This window comes from Diuraphis noxia, unplaced genomic scaffold (genome assembly GCF_037042655.1).
Source record: "Diuraphis noxia isolate RWA-SAM2 unplaced genomic scaffold, SU_Dnox_SAM2 contig0003, whole genome shotgun sequence".
NCBI lineage: Eukaryota > Metazoa > Arthropoda > Insecta > Hemiptera > Aphididae > Diuraphis > Diuraphis noxia.
In genome coordinates, this window is record NW_028301713.1 from 30,350,050 (window position 1) to 30,373,879 (window position 23,830).

At 26.1% G+C, this 23,830-nt stretch overlaps 3 protein-coding genes and 1 non-coding gene across 6 annotated transcripts; 1 reads left to right on the forward strand and 3 right to left on the reverse strand.

Moving 5' to 3' along the window:
* The first annotated feature begins 487 nt into the window (after window positions 1-487).
* LOC107164498 (uncharacterized protein C16orf52 homolog A) lies at window positions 488-3,638 on the forward strand. The gene is made up of 3 exons (XM_015512347.2): window positions 488-1,989; window positions 2,097-2,309; window positions 2,370-3,638. The coding sequence occupies exons 1-3, from the start codon at window positions 1,887-1,889 to the stop codon at window positions 2,555-2,557; spliced, it is 504 nt and encodes a 167-aa protein (XP_015367833.1). The 5' UTR covers window positions 488-1,886; the 3' UTR covers window positions 2,558-3,638.
* Window positions 3,639-6,055: 2,417 nt separating this feature from the next.
* LOC107164482 (pre-mRNA-processing factor 17) lies at window positions 6,056-10,368 on the reverse strand. Its single transcript, XM_015512324.2, has 10 exons — window positions 10,017-10,368; window positions 8,439-8,655; window positions 8,129-8,340; window positions 7,900-7,996; window positions 7,624-7,838; window positions 7,448-7,556; window positions 7,042-7,196; window positions 6,810-6,943; window positions 6,448-6,669; window positions 6,056-6,374 (listed from the first exon to the last, which is right to left on the reverse strand). The coding sequence occupies exons 1-10, from the start codon at window positions 10,167-10,169 to the stop codon at window positions 6,197-6,199; spliced, it is 1,692 nt and encodes a 563-aa protein (XP_015367810.1). The 5' UTR covers window positions 10,170-10,368; the 3' UTR covers window positions 6,056-6,196.
* TRNAA-GGC (transfer RNA alanine (anticodon GGC)) lies at window positions 7,292-7,364 on the reverse strand. Its single transcript has one exon. It is a non-coding gene; the product is annotated as a tRNA-Ala (tRNA).
* Window positions 10,369-13,694: 3,326 nt separating the features above from the next.
* On the reverse strand, window positions 13,695-22,658 carry SamDC (S-adenosylmethionine decarboxylase). 3 transcript variants are annotated; one of them, XR_016191058.1, is made up of 9 exons: window positions 22,535-22,658; window positions 21,914-22,030; window positions 16,378-16,464; window positions 15,573-15,805; window positions 15,308-15,504; window positions 15,145-15,237; window positions 14,994-15,048; window positions 14,607-14,762; window positions 13,695-14,528 (listed from the first exon to the last, which is right to left on the reverse strand). XR_016191058.1 is itself a non-coding variant. In XM_015512348.2 (8 exons), the coding sequence occupies exons 2-8, from the start codon at window positions 22,015-22,017 to the stop codon at window positions 14,391-14,393; spliced, it is 1,008 nt and encodes a 335-aa protein (XP_015367834.2). In that variant the 5' UTR covers window positions 22,018-22,030; window positions 22,535-22,556; the 3' UTR covers window positions 13,695-14,390. The 3 variants fall into 3 exon arrangements, 2 of the variants coding, with proteins under 2 accessions (XP_015367834.2, XP_015367835.1); XM_015512348.2 differs by lacking the exon at window positions 14,994-15,048 and having other exon boundaries at window positions 22,535-22,556; XM_015512349.2 differs by lacking the exons at window positions 14,994-15,048; window positions 22,535-22,658 and adding an exon at window positions 22,286-22,515.
* Window positions 22,659-23,830: the final 1,172 nt, after the last annotated feature.

Here is a 23,830-nt window from a genome sequence, read left to right on the forward strand (position 1 = left end):
CTACTCAACATTACTTTACGCATGCGCACCGCGACCAACAACCGTCGCCATTTTATACCACTGCCAATGCCAAAATAGGTACAATTTTATATCTGCAGCCGCGGTAGCATACAACAAAATGCGGTAGTGCCGTAGTGCAGACGTGGTAGTAGTTTAGTTCCACAAAACACTTGTTCCAATAGTCTTTTGTTCCACACAATTATGACCTTTAAACAAGAAGAAAATGTAGGTATACTGTATAGACCAGGGGTGTCCAACCTTTTGTGAAGACTGGCCACAATAACAATATCATATAGAGGTAGAAGTTGTTGTAGGCCACACACTTTTTTTAAATAATACATTCAAATTTAATGATTAAATTATATTCTATAATACAACAATACATTTTTTTATAATTTTACTATAGTGAATAATAAGCAGAAATATTTTTACAAGCATATTAATACTATTACTAATAAAAACACGGACGTGTGCATCGGCCTTTATAGTTTATTTGGTATTTTATTAATTTTATATTCCTATTTCCTAAATTAAATTTGTTCTCGTAATATTAATATATTATATACAATTAATTCATGGTTTTAAAATTGAAGTGAAGACCGCATCAAAATCTACAATGGGCCGCGGGTTAGACACCTCTGGTAAAGACGTATCGCGTATTGTCATATAGAATATAGATTTTATTTTTATTTTTATATATTGGTTCCACAATAATATGTCGCAAAATCGTTTTACTCCGAAAAATAATTAACCCACCTACGCAGTACCCATTATCGGGTAGCAACAAGCAGCACCGTTTTTATAGCATTTTTTTAAGAGCCAAAACCAAATCCAAATATCCAATTATTTTGTACCTATTTGGTTTTATTCTGAATTCCTAAACTGTTGTATATGCAAGATATCAATTGGCCTATTTAGCTCTTTTACCGATTCTTCAGGAATGAAATTTTTTTTAAATTTTATTTATTCGCCATCGTTACATGACTACACGAGAACTAAGAGTATAAATTGTCGAAAACATTGTTTATTTAAATAGATACGTACTGACTTCATGCTCTATTAGTCATTACCCCTGCTATGCCCGATCCACATACATGATCAATTTTAAATGTATCATCATTATTCATTAAAAAACAGGTAGGTATAAAAATTATTTTGATATTCTTAATAGAAGAATAATTATCGGCTCAATAAAATTAATCATGTATAGAGCCCACTAAAATTTCAATTGATGTTTACAATAAATTGCATTGCTTTCAAAATCTTCGTTTTCTTAAATAGTATTCTGTATTTTTTTTAACACAATATAATCACGATACCCATCTGCGATTGCCGATTATAAATACCTAAAATGTGTACATTGTAACTTTCGTGTAACTAATTAATAATTATTAATTACAACTACTAATCAGTTATCAGTGGACCAGAGGAGTGAACAGAAATCTGAAAGTTCAAAGTCTGCACTCTACAGTCTACAGCATAACACCTATTATAAAAGTTAGTTGTTGGTTTTCAATGTTTTCATAATGTGAATATGTGATGGTTACTTCTTTTATTTTTTAACGTTAATCTCAAACCTGGTAACAATTAGATAACACTATCTCGTTGCTATCATTGAGATAGTAAATAATAATATAATTATTAATTATTTATAAGTTATTTTAGAGTTTTAAGTATTGACTATTGAATACTTGCTTTTTGACTATTTCAGAGTAAGCTATTATAATATACCACTTTATGTGTCCTACTGCAGCAGTAGAACAATATAAGAAATACTTAAATAGTTATGAATAATTAATAATAATAGTTATTAATAATTATGAAACATTTACTGACACTTTGAGATTTCTATAATTTGTAATGGGTTGAAATTGCAAGGCGTTGAAATGGACAAACTTACTGTTATATCGGGAACTTTATTCTTATTGGCCGATGTATTTGCAATCATCAGTTTGGCGATGCCTGACTGGATCATAACCGATGTAGGAGGTGATTATTAGCTTATAATTATTATTAATAAAATTAGTAAGTAGGTTATAGCCTATAGGTACAGATACTAGTTCTTTTGATGCTAATATTAAGAAAATTGTTTCTAGGTGACACTAGATTGGGATTGATGTGGACGTGTATGACTCTCTTTAACAGACCACAAGTGTGTTTCACTCCTGATCTGAGACTTGAATGGTTATTGGCTTTAGTCAGTATTTTCATTGGATGTATATGTATTACTACTACCATAATTTTACTGGCCTCTTCACATTGGGACCGTAATGTCATACCATATGCACGTTGGGTTGGATTTACTGCCAGTAAGATAAATTAAATATGTTTCAGAGGTTACATAAACTTATAACTATTGATTTTTCCAGTGGTACTATTTTGTTTTGCTGCCGTGGTATTTCCAATGGGTTTTCATATACCAGAGATTGGTGGTCAACCATATCAACTACCAAACAGTCATCAAGTTGGCATTTCATATATTTTATTTGTCTTGTCACTCTGGGTAACTGTAATATCTGAGTTATTTGCTGGAAAAGTGTGTTTACCTCATTTTTAAAAGTACTTGTAGACTACAAAGTGTTTGTTGTTTGTATTATTGAACTCAAATTTTGTCAAGTTTGAAAGCAAGAAAATTAAGTTGAATTATGAGGAAATAAAATATTGATGTCCATAAATTTTTTTAAGAAAATGGCTTAAAGAATTAGAACCAAAAACTCTAATATATTAGAACCTTATTAATCCGGACTAATAGGGGCTCTAAGTTGTCCAATTTATAGAAAGTACGGATTAAACAAAATAACCAAAAAACATGTCCCTATTATAGTTTTATGAATATCATATTAAACTAATTACTATATATAATCATGATTATTATATATTTAGGCACACTTTCATTAACTGGTTTGAAAAAACTGCTAGTCTTTTGTTGTCTTCCTTTAGCATTTATTTTTTGTATTTATAATTCATGTAGATGCCTCAAATGTTCGTAATATGTAGATATTTTTTCATCGTCGTGACGATGTTAGACAATATTAGACAACTGTCTGGACTAATGGGGTCCGGATTAATGAGGTTCTACTGTATAATTATTGGAAGCTATATAACAATAACATCATGCCAAAAATACGCATTCCTAATGATAAATTCATTTTTAAAAACAAAAATCTTGTACATTTTTAAGTTATATACAACTATTTTAATAAAATAAAATGAAAAAACAATAATCAATTTTTGAAATAATTGACTTATATTTAAGAATAAAATTGTAAAATTCATGAAATTATTAAATTTATTATAGTTATCATGGTAAAATATAATATGACTGTAATTATTAATTATACTATGTACCCGAGAAAATACAGACTGAAAACCAAACTCTTTTATCCTTAATATAAAATATGTTTGATTAGATTCTTTTTGAGGGCCTTGGTTTTCAGTGAAAACAGTATCATACACTGGTTTCCATTTGTTGGAGAAAATAAAGCCTCAAAAGATGTAATTTTAATTTAATATTATATATTATTTTGATAATGTACAGTAGACTTTATACAAATAACCTAGTTTTAATTATTCATAAAAACTAAATACTTATATTTATGATTTTATGGTCTTCAATAATTAGATATTTTAGAAATAAATTTACTTGGTTTTTTTTTTAATTCCTCATTTTTTTTAGAGCAATAAATATATTTCAAGATTGGTTTCTGGTTGCATACTGGTTCTAGAGAGTACTGAGAGGATTAAAAATTCCTATTCTTTTCTTAGTCATTAGGGATACTAAAAATTAAATGAAAAATTGATAATATTTACACAACATATATAATTTGACATAAAAAAAATGTATTATTTTGTTGTATAATAAAAACAAATTCCACATTTCTACTACTTCTGCTGATAATTAAAAGATAATAAATGTATCAGTAGTAGTCTAACTGTGGCTTCTATCTTAGCATAAAGCGCAAAACATTTTTACTAACATAATAATAGATTTTTTAGAAAGACAAAATCATCCCTAAAAATTTAATATGATATATTGTTTTGCCTTTTGCACATTTTATCACATTTGATGTTTTATTTTATTTTCCTGCTCCTGAATTTTGGCCCTTATATATTTTTCATTATACTGTACATTTCGCAACCTCACTGGCCACCCCTGATATGTATAGTACATCAATACTGAATTGAGAATAATATGTATTTATTTTTTTGTCAAAAATTACTCCAACCTACTTGTATAACTAATTTAAAAATGTAATAAATCCTGATGTAAAACAACCAGTCAGAATAATTGTATGTATTTGATGATAAACCATTGTATACAAATTTAACTAATTTGTTAAATAAAATGCTCAATGACACTCTACATTTAGCACCTACTACACAGCAGAACATGTTCCCTATTGTTTTGTATTTATTTACAGCATAAAAAAAATTTAAATCTGCAGGTCTATGTTCCCTGTTTTAACTAATTTTTTATAGGATGGCAGATTGACAGTGTTTTTCTTGCAATTTCTAAATATGAAATGGGTTGTTAGTTATTTTAACTCATTATAATATTCTCAAAATATATCTTATCCAAAGTAAATAGCTTCATTTCATGATTATAAGAATGAATATTAGGTAAATTTCAAAGAATGATTGTTCTTAAATTGTATTATAAGTGAAAATTATCAGTAGTGTATTCATAAACGTGCGCAGGTTTCAATTTCTAGTTGAGCTTGAAACAATTTTAGAATACTAATACTTCAAGAATGCACCTATTTATTATTATTTTTTAATACATAACACATAATGATTGTAAATGAAACAGTGTTATTTATACTGAGAAGAATAAAATTAATAACTATTATAATGTATCAGTGGCGTATATAGTGTGGGGGTTAACCCCCCCCCCCCCAAATGTATGTTTGGTATTGACCTTGACTTTGATTGTTATAATATTATATCATATTATTATTATTAAATTATATTGTCAGGATTTCTATGAAATACTACAAGATAACGACGCATCGTGATGGACTGCTGTGCGTCGTCGATGGTCTATATAATATATGTATATATAGTTAGTATAGAAGTCTGTGTTGAATATACGATGATAATCTAAAAACGAAATTCTCGATATTATTATTTCTTATTATTTGGTTGTTAATTATTATGAAGAACCAGAGAACCGGACAAACAAAATTTAGTTTCTTTTCGGACGTCTGTTGTTTTGGTAAGTGTCGCGTGTGTAACAAAATATTAATTATTAAATATGGCATCATAACCTTCATTACTATATTTTTTTAATAAAAAGGTATCCGTGACTGAAAAACATGACGATAATCCTTGTTCATCCAATACTATTAATAATAGCAAAATTGATAGTAATATTGATTTAACTGAATTAAATGAAATTCTTGATATTGGTTTATATATTAATACACGAATATCTTGAAATATGATTTATTGAAAAAACCATGGCAGCCTCCTACGTAATACAACTTTCCGGTAATTTCAAAAAGAAAATTAAAATTTCAATTATCTTGGATCGGACGTTTCTCCTGTTACCTAGTATATTCTAAAAAAAATAGAAGGTGCATTTTGTAAAATGTGTGTACTACAATTCAATTTAATTATTTAATTTAATGTCTATAATTATTAAAAAAAAGTTAGTTTATAATATTGATTAGGTAAATACATTTTTTTTAACCCTCCCCCCTCCCCCCGAAATTAATTTCTATATACGCCACTGTAATGTATCATAGTATTTTACGACACAATATACAGCGCTACTGATTGAGGCTATAAATATTTTTATAAGATCAAAATATCAAGATAATTCACTTAATACCGAATATTTTGCTGATTATCTTACGTTTCATCAATCCAAGTTGTTTATTATATTATTATGTATATAATATGAAATTATTTTGAATGTGTTATTGTAACATTTGAAAAAATGTTAATTCAGGTATAGATAGATCTATTTAAAAATTAATATTAGCATTAAGTTTATACTCAATGATATTAGTTAAAATTTCTAGGATTAAATTTGAAATAATATACAAACAAATTCTTACAAAATGTAATTATAAAAATTGTCAAAATAATATATAATTATATATATATATATGTTACATGTTTGAGTATCTTATAACACAAATCATAGGTAACTCACACTAAAGATACCCAAAATATATTTATGGTAGATTTGTTAATCCCAATATTTGATCAGTCCATCCCATCCAGCAGTTGCGACTTTACTAGGTTCGTGTGGATGCCACAATGCAGCAATACACACATTGTCGTGTGCTTTCCATTTTGTATACAAGCGACTTGTTTTCCAATCCCAAATAAATACTTTTCCATCAGCATCTCCTGAGACTAGGTAACTAAACCAATAAACAAATAATAAAATTTAAATAATCAATCTTTTAATTATGAATAATAATTTATAATTTGTACCTCATATCAGGAGAAAAATCTAAAGAACAGGCATATCCGGCCACCATATGACCAGTAAAACTCTTTTTTCTATTCATTTTGAAACGATTCATTGCCGAGAATATAACTATTTTATTATCCATACTTTGACAAGCTAGCCATTTTTTATTTGGTGCAATTGTAACACTTGGCATCGAATGCATGGTTGGATCAGCTATATACTTCATATCTACTGGTATATCCCTAGATAAAATTTCAAATTATTTATTTATTTTGTTTTGATTAAAATACATTTTCCTCAGTTTTAATCAAAAATTAATCTTTTTTAATATTAGAATATTCAAATGTATGCTAACCTATGTAATTATATATTATGAACATACCATTCCCAAACACGTAGACTTTTATCATCAGACGTTGTGACAAATCGTCTATTTTCATCAACAAAGGTGATACTGTTTACTGCTCCTAAATGTCGTTCATATTCTTGGACAATATTTCCTGATCTGGTATCCCACTAAAATTATATTTAAATATGTACATTAATAACATCATAAATTGAGTTGAATTTTTTTGGTTTTTAACAAAAATAATATAAATATATTTTTCACTTACACAAACAATTTTCTTATCAGCGGTACCAGCAACAAATAAATGTTGTTTCTCTTCTTCTGGATTGAATTTTACACAATATAATACTTTATGATTAGTAAAACTTTTTATGCAGTCTCCAGTTTCCGTATCCCATAATTTAACATACCGATCATACGCTAAGTAAATAATAATGTTTGTTATTAATCAGTAATTAAAATAAAGCCTACACAGTACTGTTAACTTCTCCCGGGGAAAATAACGTCAAAAATCTAGCCGCCGGACCGGGAATCGAACCCAGGTCTCTCGCTTGCCGGGCGATTGCTCTACCACTAAGCTACCCGACCGCATAGACCTAAGACGCTATTATCCCCAAGTTAACGGATGTTTACAGTACACATAAACAATTGTATGATATAAAATACTATACCTGCTGATAAAAATTTTGTTCCTTTATTGTTGAAACATGTATCCCTCACTGCTTGTGTATGACCTATATAAGTTCGAATACATTTTCTATCTCTATAGACATCCCATAACTAAAAATAAAACACTTTTTTAATACACCACACCAACAGTTTAAAAATGGGATAACTAAATACATACCTTAACTCTACAATCCATGCTGCAAGACATAAGTAAATGTGCAGACCTTGGGAACCATCTAATTGCTGATATACCTTTAGTATGACCCTGCCATGTATGTATATGAGCTTTAGGAAGGAAACATCTATCAGGAGGCGCATTTGATTTAAGATTAACACCTACATCTTGTGGAATATGTAAAAATGAACGTCCTTGGTAATCAACAGGATCTTTAACTGTGAAAAAATTTTTAATTTAAAACTTAAATTCATAAATTTCAATTTAAAATAAAATTACTATGCAGAATTGATTTTTCTTTGAAGCTTTTATCTTCCACTTTTTTGCCGCGTTTATGTTTTTTTGCAAGAAATTCTTCAATAGCAATTGCATCTTCCTATAAACAAGCATTTAGCAATAAATAATTAATAATATAATAAACTTTGAAAGAAAAATGTATTCAGTATTAAAAAATCAATAAATAGAAGAGATTTTAAAAACAATTTAACAAAACAAAACACTTTCTTACTCCTTCTGGTTTTGATATTTTTTCTTCATCAACATAACATCCCCAAGGACCTAGATACCCATCAATATCTTCTGGTTTGTCATTTTTATGACGTTTCCTTTTATCAGCTGGTCTTTTAGGTACAGATTCAAAAACTGTTTTTAATTCATCGGTATCTTCAGGCTTGCGACCAATTATTTCATTGGAATCAACTGTAGGATCCAGAGCATAACCTAATTGTACAGTTGATAGAAAAATATATTATAAATAATTTAATATTTAGAAACAAAATTAAAAACAATTCTAATCTTTAATTATTTTTTTAACATACCAAAACTATGAAATGTTCTTCTTTGAGTTTCAAACATGAAATCACTAATATGTGCTTTTTCAACAAATCCAGTCATCATGTTCTTAGGAGCTTTTTGTTGTTGTGTCAAGAAAGGATTTTCTGGTCCTGCAACTGGTGTAAAAAGCTCTTCATACTTCATATTCCGAGAGATTTCTTTTGTTCCAACATCAAGATACTGAACTGATGTATCGTGTCCCTAATTAATAAATATAGCATGTTGAGTATTATCACAGAATATAATAATAAATAAAGATAATATGGTGTCTATATTATTATATATATATATGATTATTATAGGCAGTAAAATACCAGTGCTATACCTACAGATGTTATTATATACTTAAATAGGTATACAATGGAATAATTTATTCAGTAATAATACATTTTTAACTCGGATTATATTAGATTAAATCAGAAATTATTTTAACAAATTTTAAAGTACCTAATTATATATTTAAAGGAATACTTCAAATTTGTAATCTTCCTAGAATGCTCACTAAGATTTGTATTAAAAATTGCAACATCTATTTTTGATACCAATTTGGTAGACCTATGTTTTTTAGCTCAAAGGGATGTCATACTTCACATACTTGTATGTGTTGTATCCTCTAACATCCGAGTAAAATATGATTTAAAACAATTTTATTACATTATAACATCTATAAATCCATCAACAGATAATTTATTTTTAGAAAAAGATCTTAAAACTTTTGCAAAGTTCAATCAATAGACAAAGACGACTACCAAATATGATTTTCAATTATCTAAAACTTAAAGTGTTGAAATTTTGATCCAACTTTTATGGGCTGCAACATTTGATAATACACCAACCAAAAAATTAAGTTAACTTAAGCAAGGAACTACGTCATGTTAATAGAATCTGAATTTAGCCAACAAAATTTCAGCAAATTCACTATCTTTATACTAACAAAAGATGTATTCACAGATCAATTGGATATTTATGATAAAGAAAGTGAAGAAACAATGAATTTATTTGTGAAGATTGTATTTGATTAAGTATTAAATCAATGTTGTGGCTAAGGAGGGGAGAATTTCTTAAGGGGTGATATAAGGGTAATGATCTTAAGAGAAAATTTAGTATATACTATAATATTTTATAGTAATAATTACGACAGGTAGTTGTAAATATGACAGTGAATGCACTTTTAACAGGTTAATGGTGCTGCAGTGAATAAAATATGAGACGTCTCTGAAAATGTTATATAAACACACCACTGTATTCAATGAAAAAAATCACAGAATTTAAAAAGAATAAATAAAATAGAAAATAGTAAAAATAATATACACATTATCCACCAATCAACATATTAAACTTATCATTTATTAATAAATTACATTATTTTCAAATAAGTATACGCATTTTTTTTATAACTATTGTTATGACTGATATCAATAAATGCTCCAATGCACCTAAGAACTATACAATACATTTACTACTTAAGCTAAATATTATTTCTAAATAGACATTCAAATAGTAATAATCCCGGTAATAATAAATTTGAGCAATAAATAATTATAGATATGTGAAATACTTACAGGTGGTAAAACATTTGGAGCGGCATTTACTGCAAACTTTTCACTTAATTCTTGAACACTAATTGAATTATCAAAAGGTGTTTCTAGGTTGGTTTCTTCTTTTGATGCATCTTCTTCGTCGCTACTGCTACCATATTCTTTTAAATTCAACATTTTTTGTAACAAATTTATTTTAGTTCGTAAGCAGTCTATAACTTAATTTATTATTCAAATCAACGGTATCATATTCTAATATTTAATAATATTAATAGTTAATACACATTTAGAATATTATGGTGAGTAGTGACAATTAATGTGAATAATAAACAACAAACTCGATCTAGAGAAGATAAGAAGGCGGTCTCGTATCTTTCGATTCTTTCGACGTTATAAACTTATAATGTTATTATAAATTATAATCTAGTCTAGGCCGTGATCATAACCAAAAATGATGACCATTTGATAGTTTAGATTTAGCTCACCAGAGTACGCTAGTATTCTCCCGAAGCTTAGAACAGTTGTAGCCCAAAGGTTGGTTTTTATTTTTATTAACGTATACGTAAAAAATAATGATAAACTAATAACTGATGTACCTAATAATATAGGTAATAGATGTTTATATTTATTTTTTATTTATACGTAGGTTAGTTAGTTAGTTAATATATAATAATACATAATGTCATTCAAGTGTAGTTGTTTTTTTTTTTAACTTAGAAAGTTAGAACAAATCTAGTTTAGTGCCCATACGAATTTTTTTTTCGGAAACCTATGTATTTCGACGAGTTCAGAACGATGGTGCAAAAATTAATTGGCGGAAACCTTAAGTTTTTATGTTATAACCAGGGCCGGCCAGTGGTTCACACTGGGGGGTGCAGAGGTGTCGACTGACACCCCTCAGAGAATTGGTGGGTGACTGGGTGAGTGTGACTGGTTCTGGATGAATTCGGATGTTATTTTGATAAATATTTGTTTGATTTAATATTAATTGTATAAAGAGTATAAACTCAGATTTTACTTGTGGGGTGGGTGGGTACCGCGAGATATATATTTTCGACACCCTTGTGAAAAATCTACTGTGCGCCACTGGGGCTGGCCTAGGTATTTTGACGCCCCGGGAAATTTTTGAAAGGCTCCCCTTAATCAAATGCTCCATAATATATTTAATACTTTTTATACTTCTAGGACGCTAAATTAGATTTCTGCCATAACTTTATTGCTAAAATACTACCTAATAATAAGAAAATATTAAACGTAACAGTAGGTACAATAGTACAAACATAAATACTTATCACTTCAACATTATATTTAAGTTACTATACAATATAATTATACAAACATATTTAACATGTACAAAAGATTTTGAACTATTATCAATCGGTTGATTATTTTATAATTGGACATAAATTATTTCAAAAAGAATGAATGTTTTTGGAAAAGAAAATGACATGGTTTCTAGTAGTTAAAAATAAAAAAATTAAAGTCATTTGACCCCACAGCTTACAAACTATGAATTAAATTCAATTTCCTATAATGTAAATACGATTATATAAAAGTTAGAAATCGACTGAAAGGACGACTGTAAAAATAGAAACCACTGGGGACAATGTCAAAAATGTCTGGTAACACAACACACACTATTATTTTATTTTTACAAGTGACGAAATGATTAGTAATACCTAATTAAGATAACAGGTTGTAAAATGGGCCTCCTCAACACCCCCCTGTTGGTGCCCATGTGTGTCGAGTACTCCAATTAAGTAGGAACCAAACACACCTAATGGATCAAATAAATTCAAATTTTAAAAACATTTATCAACTACCTATTGATGAGTCAAAAATCCAGTCAACTACCTATTGATTTGATCAAAAGTCAAAAATTAATTTCAAAAGTTGATGCTGTAATAGTAATTTCAGGTAGTAATACTACCTTATAATATATAACATTCTATTTTGAAGCAATTTATTAACAAATTAATATTTAGTAGTAAGTAATAGGTGTCTAAACAGTCTAAGAGAATGTAATGTTTTAAAAGTTGATGATTTAATAGTAATTTCAGGTAGTATAATTAATTGTTTCTTATTTAAATTTTACTAAAGATCAAAAATCATGAGTAAAATCTTTGGGTTTATTTTGATTTGGTTAGGTTAAGTTGGGTTTGATTAGGTTAAGTGAGGTTTTAACTAATAAAAAAAAAAAAATAAAATTATTTAAACTAATAATTTATTTGGATTAAAATAAATTCAATAACGACAGTCCATCTATTGGATTGTCACTAAATATAATAAATTATCAAAACAAATTTTTTTGAGTAACCTGTATTATGTTCTACTCGAAATTTAAAATAATATAGATATACAATCTATGCCTACCTATGTTTAAATAACAAAACTAACCTTACTTAATTAACTTAATTAAATTACTTTGAAATAACTTATTCTCTACTTTACTGCTTGAAATCTATTTATGGGAGAATGCTACGATGGAAAGTATTCAAAAATAAGTTTAATGCTGGCATGAGAATATTTTTAATTTTTTCACTTAAAAAAAAAAAATAAAAATATAATTTGATTGATCTCAAGAGTATCGTATTATTTTCATTACTATTATAAGAAATATTCTACCTCATTATTAAAATTGTATGCATTGTAATGCAATATGTATAAAATTGCTTTATTGTGAAAAATTGGGTGTTTTCATTAAAACCTCAATATATGCAAAAATTCTTTAGTATTTTTAAATTCATTACAACTCTTGACAAATTTCTGTCTTACTTAGCAACTTTTGGAATATTCAATAGAAATATGAAATTCAATAAGTCCCCAGCCCTAATTATTACCAATAAGAATAATTATTATTTATTTATATATAGAACATTATTGCATGCAATTATTAGTTAAAAAAATTGTTTAGGTAAATCCATGGCGTTCTAACCTAGCCCCTAGAGCAGGGGTCGACAATTTGGGCTCGCGAATCACATGTGACTCTTTTGATCTTAAGTTGCAGCTCTCCAGTTACACACTCAAAAATTAATATTTTATGTGTAAAAACAATATTTCATAATATAAAAAAAATGTATAATATTTTTGTAGTTTTTTAAAATATAGAATAATACATAACAATAACTTGATACTTAAAACAACAACTTATAAGCCAGACTTAACACAACTTTCAAAAGACATGCAAAGCCAATGCTCCCATAGATTTAACGTTTTATGTATCTCATTTCTTGATGTAACCCATTAATAAATAACTGTAAATTTGTATTATTATGTCTATTAAAATTTAAAAATAAAGGTATATTTAAAGAATTATGAACATTTTTAGTGGCTCTTTAAAATCAGAAAATCTTTGTATATTGTAGCTTTTGATTTTTCTGTCAAAAAAGCTTGCTGATCCCTGACCTAGAGCATAACGGAGCAAAAAATGTAAGGATACCAAAGCACAGCAAGCAACTTTTGAGGCTTAAAAAGGTATGAATTTCAAAGGATTTTTGAGGTATGTTGAAAAGTGGCCCAATGTTAGTTAACATGATACTGAATAAAATTATTAAAAGAATGTGACTATAAATATGTATTACTTAATAAATTGAAAATAAATAATAAATAGTATAAATATCATTCATACGCATGCTACTCTTATAATTCTGAAATTGAGTTTATATCATAACACACATTATTTAGGAAATATAATACACATAATTGAATGATTGCAATAATTTTGTCCATTATTATTAATAAACAATGTAATCATACATGTATCTCTGATCTTAAGAGATAATATTTAATATAATAAGGAAGAAAACGTACAAACTAAAGCTTTTAATAACTAAGTTTATAAATTTATAATATATAACATTCTATTTTGAAACAATTTATTTTCATAAATTAATATTTTAAAATAAATAACATAATAAAATGCATAATTAAAATGTAAAAACAATGTCATACACTTAAAAGTAATAGGTGTCTAAACAGTCTAAGAGAATGTAATGTTTCGAAAAAAATATATATAAAATGTAATAACAAATATTTATAAATGGAAATTTATTTATGGCGCATCAATTTTGAATCTACCTCAAATCAAAATGTTTGCCACATAATCACAATTGAACCAAGCGTATTTAGTGTCCGTAACAGGAACATACAATGTTCATAAATATTTTTTTTTTTTTTTAAATACACGAACAAATAAAAACAACTATATTATAGAATTCTGGTATGCACCGGAATGTTGAAGGATAACTACACTATTTTAAAACGACGCCATGCAAAGTGATAAATAGGTTTGGTGACACATAGAGTTTTTATGCAGACTAGAACGACTAGGACAGCTGTGTAATGTGGCAATAGCAGCATTTGGGTTTTGATGAGAGGCGTGTCCCAGACCGGTTGATCTCAGCTTGGGTATTTGGAGTAAAACGATACAGTTAGGTCATGGTTTTTCAGGGAACATGTCTTGTTTGAGTCTTGTTGCCATTCACCCAGATGTGTTAGATATTTTAATTCCTTATGATTTGAATTACTTGGCGATACCTGATAAAAAAAAACAAACAAATTATTGAATTAGAAATATTTGACATAGTTAGAGTTTTTAAAAAAAAATTTATATACCTCATTAGTAAACATGGTGACCACACAATTTTCTGGTTGGAATGTTTTCAGCACTTTTAAAATAAGTTCCTTGTAAGAGCTTTGAGGGACATTGGTCTCAAAACTAACATAAGAAAATTCTTGTTGTGGAGTTATATGAATAGTCATATAATGTCCCTAAAAAACATAAATATACATTATTTAAGAAACGTTAAATATTTATTATACATTTGTATTTATTTTATGATACTTCCACTCAAAATACACAATATAAAAACATTAATAATCCAAATTAATAACTGGATTTCACTGGCCGAATTATTATGCAGAGTTAAATTGTGATAAACAGACAGAAATGTTTTTCCCAACCGATCAGTTTGCCCAGTTAGCTATCTTTGGCATATTTACCACACAAAAAAGAACATGGAAATCGGCTGGAAAAATCCAATTGTTTATTTGGATCCTAACAAGTATTAAATAATAATTTTTTTAATAAATTAATAAGTAGTAGTAATAAGAGATAAATTGTATAATAACATGATAGATCAAATGATCTTACTTCTTTTGCAATACCATTCATAGAATAACCACAAGGCTCAAACAAGAAATCATCAATTTTCATATTAGGCAACAATTCCGAAATTCCAGAATCCTAAAATAGCGTACATAAACATTAACTGTTATTTTCAGTAAATTTCTTCTGAATGTTATATTTAATGTACCTGAGTAGCTTGACTTGCATTAGCCGACTGTTCTTTTGTGAATATTTGCATGACATCAGGATCCAAATTTGTCATGAGTATCTCTAATGTTTGATCAGGATTTTGTTTTTCTTTTCCAAAGCATTCAACTGGATGCAAAGCATATAAATACCAACAGTCATCTGTTTTTGATGAACGCATACACCTAGCCACTCCAGCTGTGGAACATGTTTTTAATAACAAATTATATTGATATTGTTGCTTCTAAAATGTAATATTTACTTACTTCCTTTAAATATAATATTTAAAGACTCGGTTTCTAGTTTAAAATTACGATGAGTATCATTTTGAAGTTCAGGACGTTCAAAGTTTTTACGAGAATAAAACACATCTTCTACTTCATCAAATCCAGTGAATTCATGAACATTGAGCAACAATGGTTTAATGCATTCTATTGGAGTTGTTGTGCCGCAAGTCTTCAATATAAATCTTCGTTTTGTAACAAACATGCTACTTTCACTGTTAAATATAAATTAAACAAATTTAAATGTTTTAAGATTTACATTTTTGACCAACAACAAATTAATATTATACATTAAGATTAAGACCAAGATGGTCAACCAAAGAAATTATTCGGTTTGAATCATTTTTGTGTAGGGCAACATCATGAAGTAATGAAAAATTTTATATTCGGGAAATTATAGCTTTAAAAATTTACAAGTTACAACTCTAACCAATTAATTATAACTAGTATTCTTTAGATATGAATTATAAAAACTTGAAAAATAATAGTAAATTATATTTGATGATACAATTTCCAACATATACTGATAGAATTTGGTCTATAAATAAGTTATTGAAACTTAATATTCAATAAAAGATTCTAGATCAACTAAAAAGTACATTTATTAAATTATAATTTAATTAAATTGATAGAAATAGTTAATAAACATAACATATTCTAGAACTGAACCTTATCAGTTATAAATTAATTTTAATATGTAAATAATTGTAAACACTTTAAAATATTTCAAAAACCAACCAATATATGTTTTTATATTTAATTATAATTTTTTTTTTTAATAATTTACCTTAGAACATAAGCATCAATCTTGTCATTGCTTGTGTAACTTATTACTTCACAACAAGCAACTTTTAAGAGGTCTTCATACTTTTCTCTAAAACAAACAACAATACCTACATTAATTAAAGTGGTTAGGTTTAATACAAGATTATAAGAGATATTATAACTCATAAAAGACTTTATCTAAATGTATTTATCTGTGTTTTTGAAGAGGTCATTGCATTAGATATTTATAGTAGTATACAAATTGTGATAGTCACTGCCATATTTTATTTCTTTAATTTATCTGGGTTCACATAATTCTCTTGGACTTAAGTACTACATAATATATATATATAATACACATTATTTTTATACTACTAATAAATACTTGGTAATACAAAATCAGAAATGTTTGAAAATTAATTATTATTAAAAAAACATTTCAGACAACATATAAATCATTAAAATTGTTCTATCCATATAAATTTGAAAATCATTCAATTATTTGATAATAAATTGTAATATTAATCATTATAGTTAAATAGGTTATTGATAATTGTTTTATTCAAACGTTTTTCATTATGTAATATGTTAGACAAAAGGAATATAAAATTAGATACATTGTCATTAAATTTTATTGCAGTTTCAATAATGATCTACAACATAAAAGAGTAATAAAGGTAACTTAGGTTATATGCGTATTGCTTACACAAACAAAATTATCAGTTTTGTATTGAGCAAAATATTTTATCATTTTAAACATTATATACCAAAGGGTTACATTGTCATTTAATACAGTTACTTATTAGGAAGATTAGGGTTAACGAAATATAGATTAAAATTCAAAAGTAAATTTTAAAATGTCTCTGATAATAAAAAATTATAGAGCAATATTATTAAATTAAAATCTTACATTTTTCTCATATTTCTATACATACATTAGTGTTATTGTACAGTAACTGGAAAACCTTTTCTTAGGGAAATATTAAATATTTTATAACAATATATTACCATAAGAACAAAATATGAGCAAAAAAACTAAATAATATTATATTATATTTCATTTTTTAATTTTTTTTTTCAATCAAAGAGATTACTAAGCATCATTGAGTTATACCTTGTTAGTTGTTGTGTTATATATTCCTAGTTAAACATCAATATATTTTTTTATATATATACATATTTCATGCATAAGTACATAATTATTTAATAAGCAATAAAAATCATTTCCATATAATATCTTTAGGATTAAAATTGAAAAAACCCCTGCTGTGTTGTATATTTAAAGTATATCTTTTCTTAGAGTAAATTATTGTAATGGGTGTGTTGAATTGAAATTCAATCATCAAATATAATTGCATACAAAAACAATTCTGATCAGAAACTACTTGCCTTTATTTTTAAAGATATATTGTAATAATTTATACATTAGTAGTATTAAGTAGTTTTTTATTAAATAATTTATAAATCATAATGTAATTTTAAATTTAAAAAAAATATGCATACAAAAAAATTGACTAACTATTATATATACTGTACTATTGATATTTTTGAATTTTTAAAAGAACAACTTATAACAACCTTGTATATCTTCAAACTTTTCGACTTAGAATTAAAAACTGTTTTTACATAATTTTATAAAAAAACAAACAAAATTTAAAACATCTGTAAAATTCATAATGGCCATGCCTAGATAATGCTAATACAAATAGTAACAGGAAATTTCGAACTTAAACTGGATTATTAATTTTTGATTAATTAGAAAAAAAAACCAATAATTCTGCAAAAACTAGTGGAATATAAATATTCGATAGTAGGTATTTCCGTGGTAATTTTTAAAATCTTTATCTATTCTTTTTTTAAATACTGATAATGTTTTTATTATTAACCTTATTGTACCAAATAGTTCGAACTTCCTAACAAAATCCATTATTAATGTTAAAAATTAAGATATTTTTCTTTTTTAAACGTAATGCCAGACAAAAGAAAAACAAACTTCAATACTTCATTGTAAAATGTATGCATAAAATCAATACACCCATTAGAATCTATAAATATTTAACAGATAACTGATTATTTTCGTCTGATAAAATGAAAAATGAATATATAAAAAGTAAATTTAAGTACAATACAAAAAATATGTCTCTCAAGGCATCCCCTGTTGACTGTCATTGAACAAATTTGTTGTTAAAATAATAAAATGTAATATTTATATTACACAATATAAAGTAATGGCTAATTTTCAATCAACTATATTTTAGTACTTTATAGTATATAATTATTAATTTTAATAAGGGATAATTCTTATAACATAGGTATATTATGGTAATATGGTATATTTTTATTTTTATGAATGGCAACATACATATTTTTACTTTATACTTTCATTCTTAATGAATAATTATATTTTAAATGTGTGAATATTAGAACATTTAAAATACTTCAGATAAAAGTATTGTAATTTGATAATTTAAAATCAAACATTAAGTTAAGTTTAATCTAATGAGAAATTTAAGTAAATCCTAATTAGTAATTACTATTCAAATTACATTAAAGCTTAATATTAAATAAATATAGTTTAATAGTTTCATTATTTTTAATCATATAAAAATACAATTATAAAAATAAATCTCAAGATAAAAAAATGCAGATTATAATTTCATTGATTAGATATTATATTATAAAAAAAATGTCCAGTTAAAAATATTAATTATTATTGAATAACAAAATAAATATGAATATAGCTTATATAATATTATATATTTATTAGTGACTTATAAGTAATTAGTAATAAACATAGTAATATTTTTGAAAAAGACTAGGAGTATAAAGTATTTATAAGAAGCCAAATTCACAAAATACTTTTAATTTTAACTATTTTTTTCAATATTATTTTATTTTAAAACTAAAAAATAGGTATTACACAATATACTTATATCATAAAATGTATGTATCCAATTCCATCATATATAATAGTTTTGTTATTACTTATTAACATTCTTGTTCATTTATAAAGTATATTATCACAAAAGAGATAATAAAAAATAATTATATTTTAAAAATCTCAATTGCAGTTGTTATTAGCTTTAGAAATTATTTATATTTTGTTTTAATACATACATATTTTGGTTTATTTTTATGACGATTGTTATTAATATCAAGATCAATTTACATAATTAATTTAAATAAATTATTGTGTTAATTTAATTTGATTTAGTACAAGGAATTATAAGCTTATAATAATCATTCTTTATATTTTGCTATTATATTTTAGCTAACTGTAAATATTTTAGTAAGTTTAATTCAATTTTGAATTTAATGTTTAATATGGTTCACTTATATATTTTAGATTCCAAAGTATATTGTGTATGTTTTTAGTGATTGTGTTTTATAAATAATGAGTTAAATCAAATGGTGGAATTAATTTTTTACATTTACTTACTACCCTTACAGTCTTAAAATAAATTGAAAAGGCCATGATCAGGGTTCAAAATTGTCACTGTACCTAACTGCATATAAAATGTTAGGGAATGTATAATGTTTAATCTTTATACGCTTATTCAGTAAGGGGAAATTTATTAAGTTTGAATAACATTAAATTCTTATAATAAGTTATTTCTAATCAAGAATTTTATTTTGAACACTTTAAATTAGTACAATATCACAACTATCACAAATTAAATTCATATATATATAAATATATGCGTTTTAAGAAGTCTAGATAAAAATTTAAAATTACAGTATTATTTTTTTTTATTTACTAAGACACGGTTTATAGATACTTATTATAGACACGTTTTATTAGTTTTTTATTCATATATATATATTTTTTTTAATCACTAAAATTCAAGTATCATATTCATATAGCAAGAGTTACTAATGCTAATAAAAAAAAAGTAATATGAATATTGATAAATCAATTTCAACGGTTGAATCTATAAAATAGGCTTATCGTTTTATTAATTATATACATATAAGGCACTTTAGCACTAACTTATCACACATTCACATATAGACAAGGATAAGATAAATTGTGGTTCTTAAAATATTATAAATTTTAATCATGAAATAAAAAATTATATAACAAGTTATACATAAATACATGGACTAAACTACATATTAATTTAGGTTATTATTAACCTTCACATGCATATCATGGTTTTTTTTCATATTTTTGGCGCCGAAAATAATTGGACAATTTCCAAAAAATGCACTAAAATAAGCTATAAAGTAATATTGTTGTTTTTAAGTAACATTTTTGAAATTGAAGTTCACAAACAAAACAAAATATAAATAAAAATAGTTATTTCAGAATTTAAATTTAGAGGAATGAATAAAATAAAGTCTTAAAATATCAAAATAACAATTTTTTTACTATTGTCTATTACTATGATTAGGCAGGAACGATATATTATTATAGTATAAACAAAATGCTAACTTAAAATTGAGTGATTGTCAATGAAGTATATTTTTATACTTAGAAAATGATTCTTAATAGAACTTGGTTTACTCAAACTTGGTAAATATGTAGGTTAGATTGGTTGAATTTCTTCACTTATTGTCATGATATCATGTCATAATCTGGAAAATTCTTCCAATATTTGCCTTTAGTATGAACTGTATTTAATTTCTAATTTATAGAAATAAGAGACTTTTTATTAATCACCGAAAAAAGACAAACATTGTATTTTAATCGATTAAGTTACATACAAATTAGGTACATATTATTTCATATACTATGAGCCGTGATACAATTATTTAGTATTCTAAAATTGATTGGTTATTTAATTTTAAAATTTAATGTTGTATATAAATTATAATTAGTATAATTACAACCACCAAGTTTAAGTAAACGAAAGCAATAAAGGTATTTTATATAATGCAACCAAAAAATAAGTATTTAAGTACATTCAAGAAATCATTGTAAAGTATTTTATAGTTCTACACTCTTACTTAAAATTAAAAATATAATAATTAACTAGTAAAGTAGATATTTATTTGTTTGAATTTAAATTTATATATTGTATTATAATAGATAAGAAATAATTAAATGTAAATAAACTGTGAGTGAACAAATTCAAAATCAATCAAAAATTATTATTCAATTTATGAAATTAAAATGTCAATAAAAATAACACAAATAGGCAATAAGTACTAAAATGAATCAAATAATTTTTTAGAATAAACTAATGAAATATATTAAGTAAGTTGGTAGATAGCCAATATCTAATTGCTAAAATTTTACAAATATTTTACAATTATTTAAACTGTATAGGTAAAGTGTTTTTATATAACAATATATTTAATAAATAACAGGATGTACAATATTCTGTTTCATAAGAATTCATTTTTTTTCAGGCACATGATTTAAAATTGACTAAACCAAAAATAAACGGTTTGATTCAAGGCTAATATATAATTACTAAATACTAAATAGTCTAAAACAAAACAAAAACCATAACCAAGGACTAATATTCAAAATTATTCTCTTTACCAAAATATAATTTATAAAAAAAAAAAAATGAAAATAATAGAGAGGTTAAGAAACTTATTGATTTTACCTTGGTATTTTTCTCAAGTCTCCATTCTCAACTTTTCCATCTTGACGTCCAAACCATATTTCCAACAGCTTTTCAGCCCCCTCAAAAAAATCTTCTGTGGCCATATTTTTTTTACCCCTTGAGATAAAAATAAATTAACAAAATTTCAAAATTTGAATACTGTTTTAACTATTTTTAAATTATGAATAAATAAATAAATAAATAAAAACAACCGGCTACATTAAGCCTGTTGTCAATCAGCGGAAAACCGCCGAGCAAATGAAATCTGCAACCTCTCCGGTTCTCCAATATAACGTCGGAAACATAACTTGCAAGCACCTTGTGACCCTGGTTGCGCGCATGCGAACGCAGAGGGGGTATAGATTAACTCACCTCTTGACTGTAGGAAGTATAATAATTAATGTATTATATGTGCGAGTGTGTATGGTAGCAATCTACTGTGGTGTGAACAAAAAATAAAAAACGAGGCTTCTAAAATATTGTAATTCTCGAGTGCTGTTTCGACGATAAAATTATAAATTTCGGTGCGTTCAGCTATTCAACGGTCTCCGATAAAAAGATCTTCGTATATTCGTATCTATTTGATTAATTGATTAATATAATTAATACATTATTATTTACCGACACGACAGACAATTAACAAGCACGAAGGTACACATTACACAATTTACTCTCCTGCGTAGTGGCGTGTGCGGTTGGACTAGTTAATAGTTATCGGCAATGCAATATTAATATCGATTTTCGAGGAAAATTGTGAAAAGAAAAAAGGTAATAATATAGTAATACCTCTTAACCCGGACCACAGACGTAACAACATAACCTCACACCAGTGCGTGATAACGAAATGCTGATAATAAATTCGTGATAGCAAATAGTTTGATTTTGTAGTTTTTGACGTTTTTTTAATTTTGTATACACTACAGTTACACAGCCCTTACGACTTAGGTACTAAATAGTGTATAGTAATTAATAAATATTAAATAGACAATATTATGTACTTAATTGTGTCACAAACTCACAACTATTGATCTTTTATGCATCCTAAAAATTAAAAATGTGAAAAGTAGCCACTAAGTGTACCTCGTTATTGATTAAATCACTGTAATGTTTATGTTAAATTTGAATTCAATGAATAAATGTGAACATATTATTGTGAGCATGAAATTTAATGATATTAATATACGTACAATTTTCAAGTTCATCTAATTTATAATATTTTTGAATTATTACAAAATAAATAGCTAAAACCGTTATTCTTCGAATTAAATGTCTAATTTCATCCCAACTTCGAATGCCTATAATAATAAAATCGTGTTTGTCACCTATGTTTCTTAAATATTTTAAATGTATAATATAATAACAACTTAGAAGAATCTTGTATTACATTTTTAAGCTTTTTTACTGAGTAAAATTGTTCATTGGTATTTATAGAAATAAAACCAACAAAAATAGTAAAAATATTAAGAGGACGCTACACCCGCATGTGTTGTCTCCGTCTTACAAGTACGTAACATTGCAAAAACTGTTTCGCGCGGGAAAGAACCGAGAAGGCTACATTCATAACTAAAAAACGAAATTCTCACCACAGATAAAAGGGAATTTCGACTGTGCAACGTTGTTTTTATTTTTTTGATATTAGAACTGAAAAAAAAGTTATTCGATTTTGAAAAATGCAAAAATAATGCATTTTGAAACAATAAGAACTTTTTTTCTATTTGTGATATCGAAAAATTGAAAACAACGTTGCACAGTAAATGTTCTCCTTATTATGTGGTGAAAATTTCGTTTCTTAGTTATAGCTGTAGCCTTCTCGGTTCTTTCCCGCGCGAAACAGTTTTTGCAATGTTACGCACTTGTAAGACGGAGACAATACATGCGGGTGTAGCGTCCTCTTAAATTAATATTTTAAGAAAATTA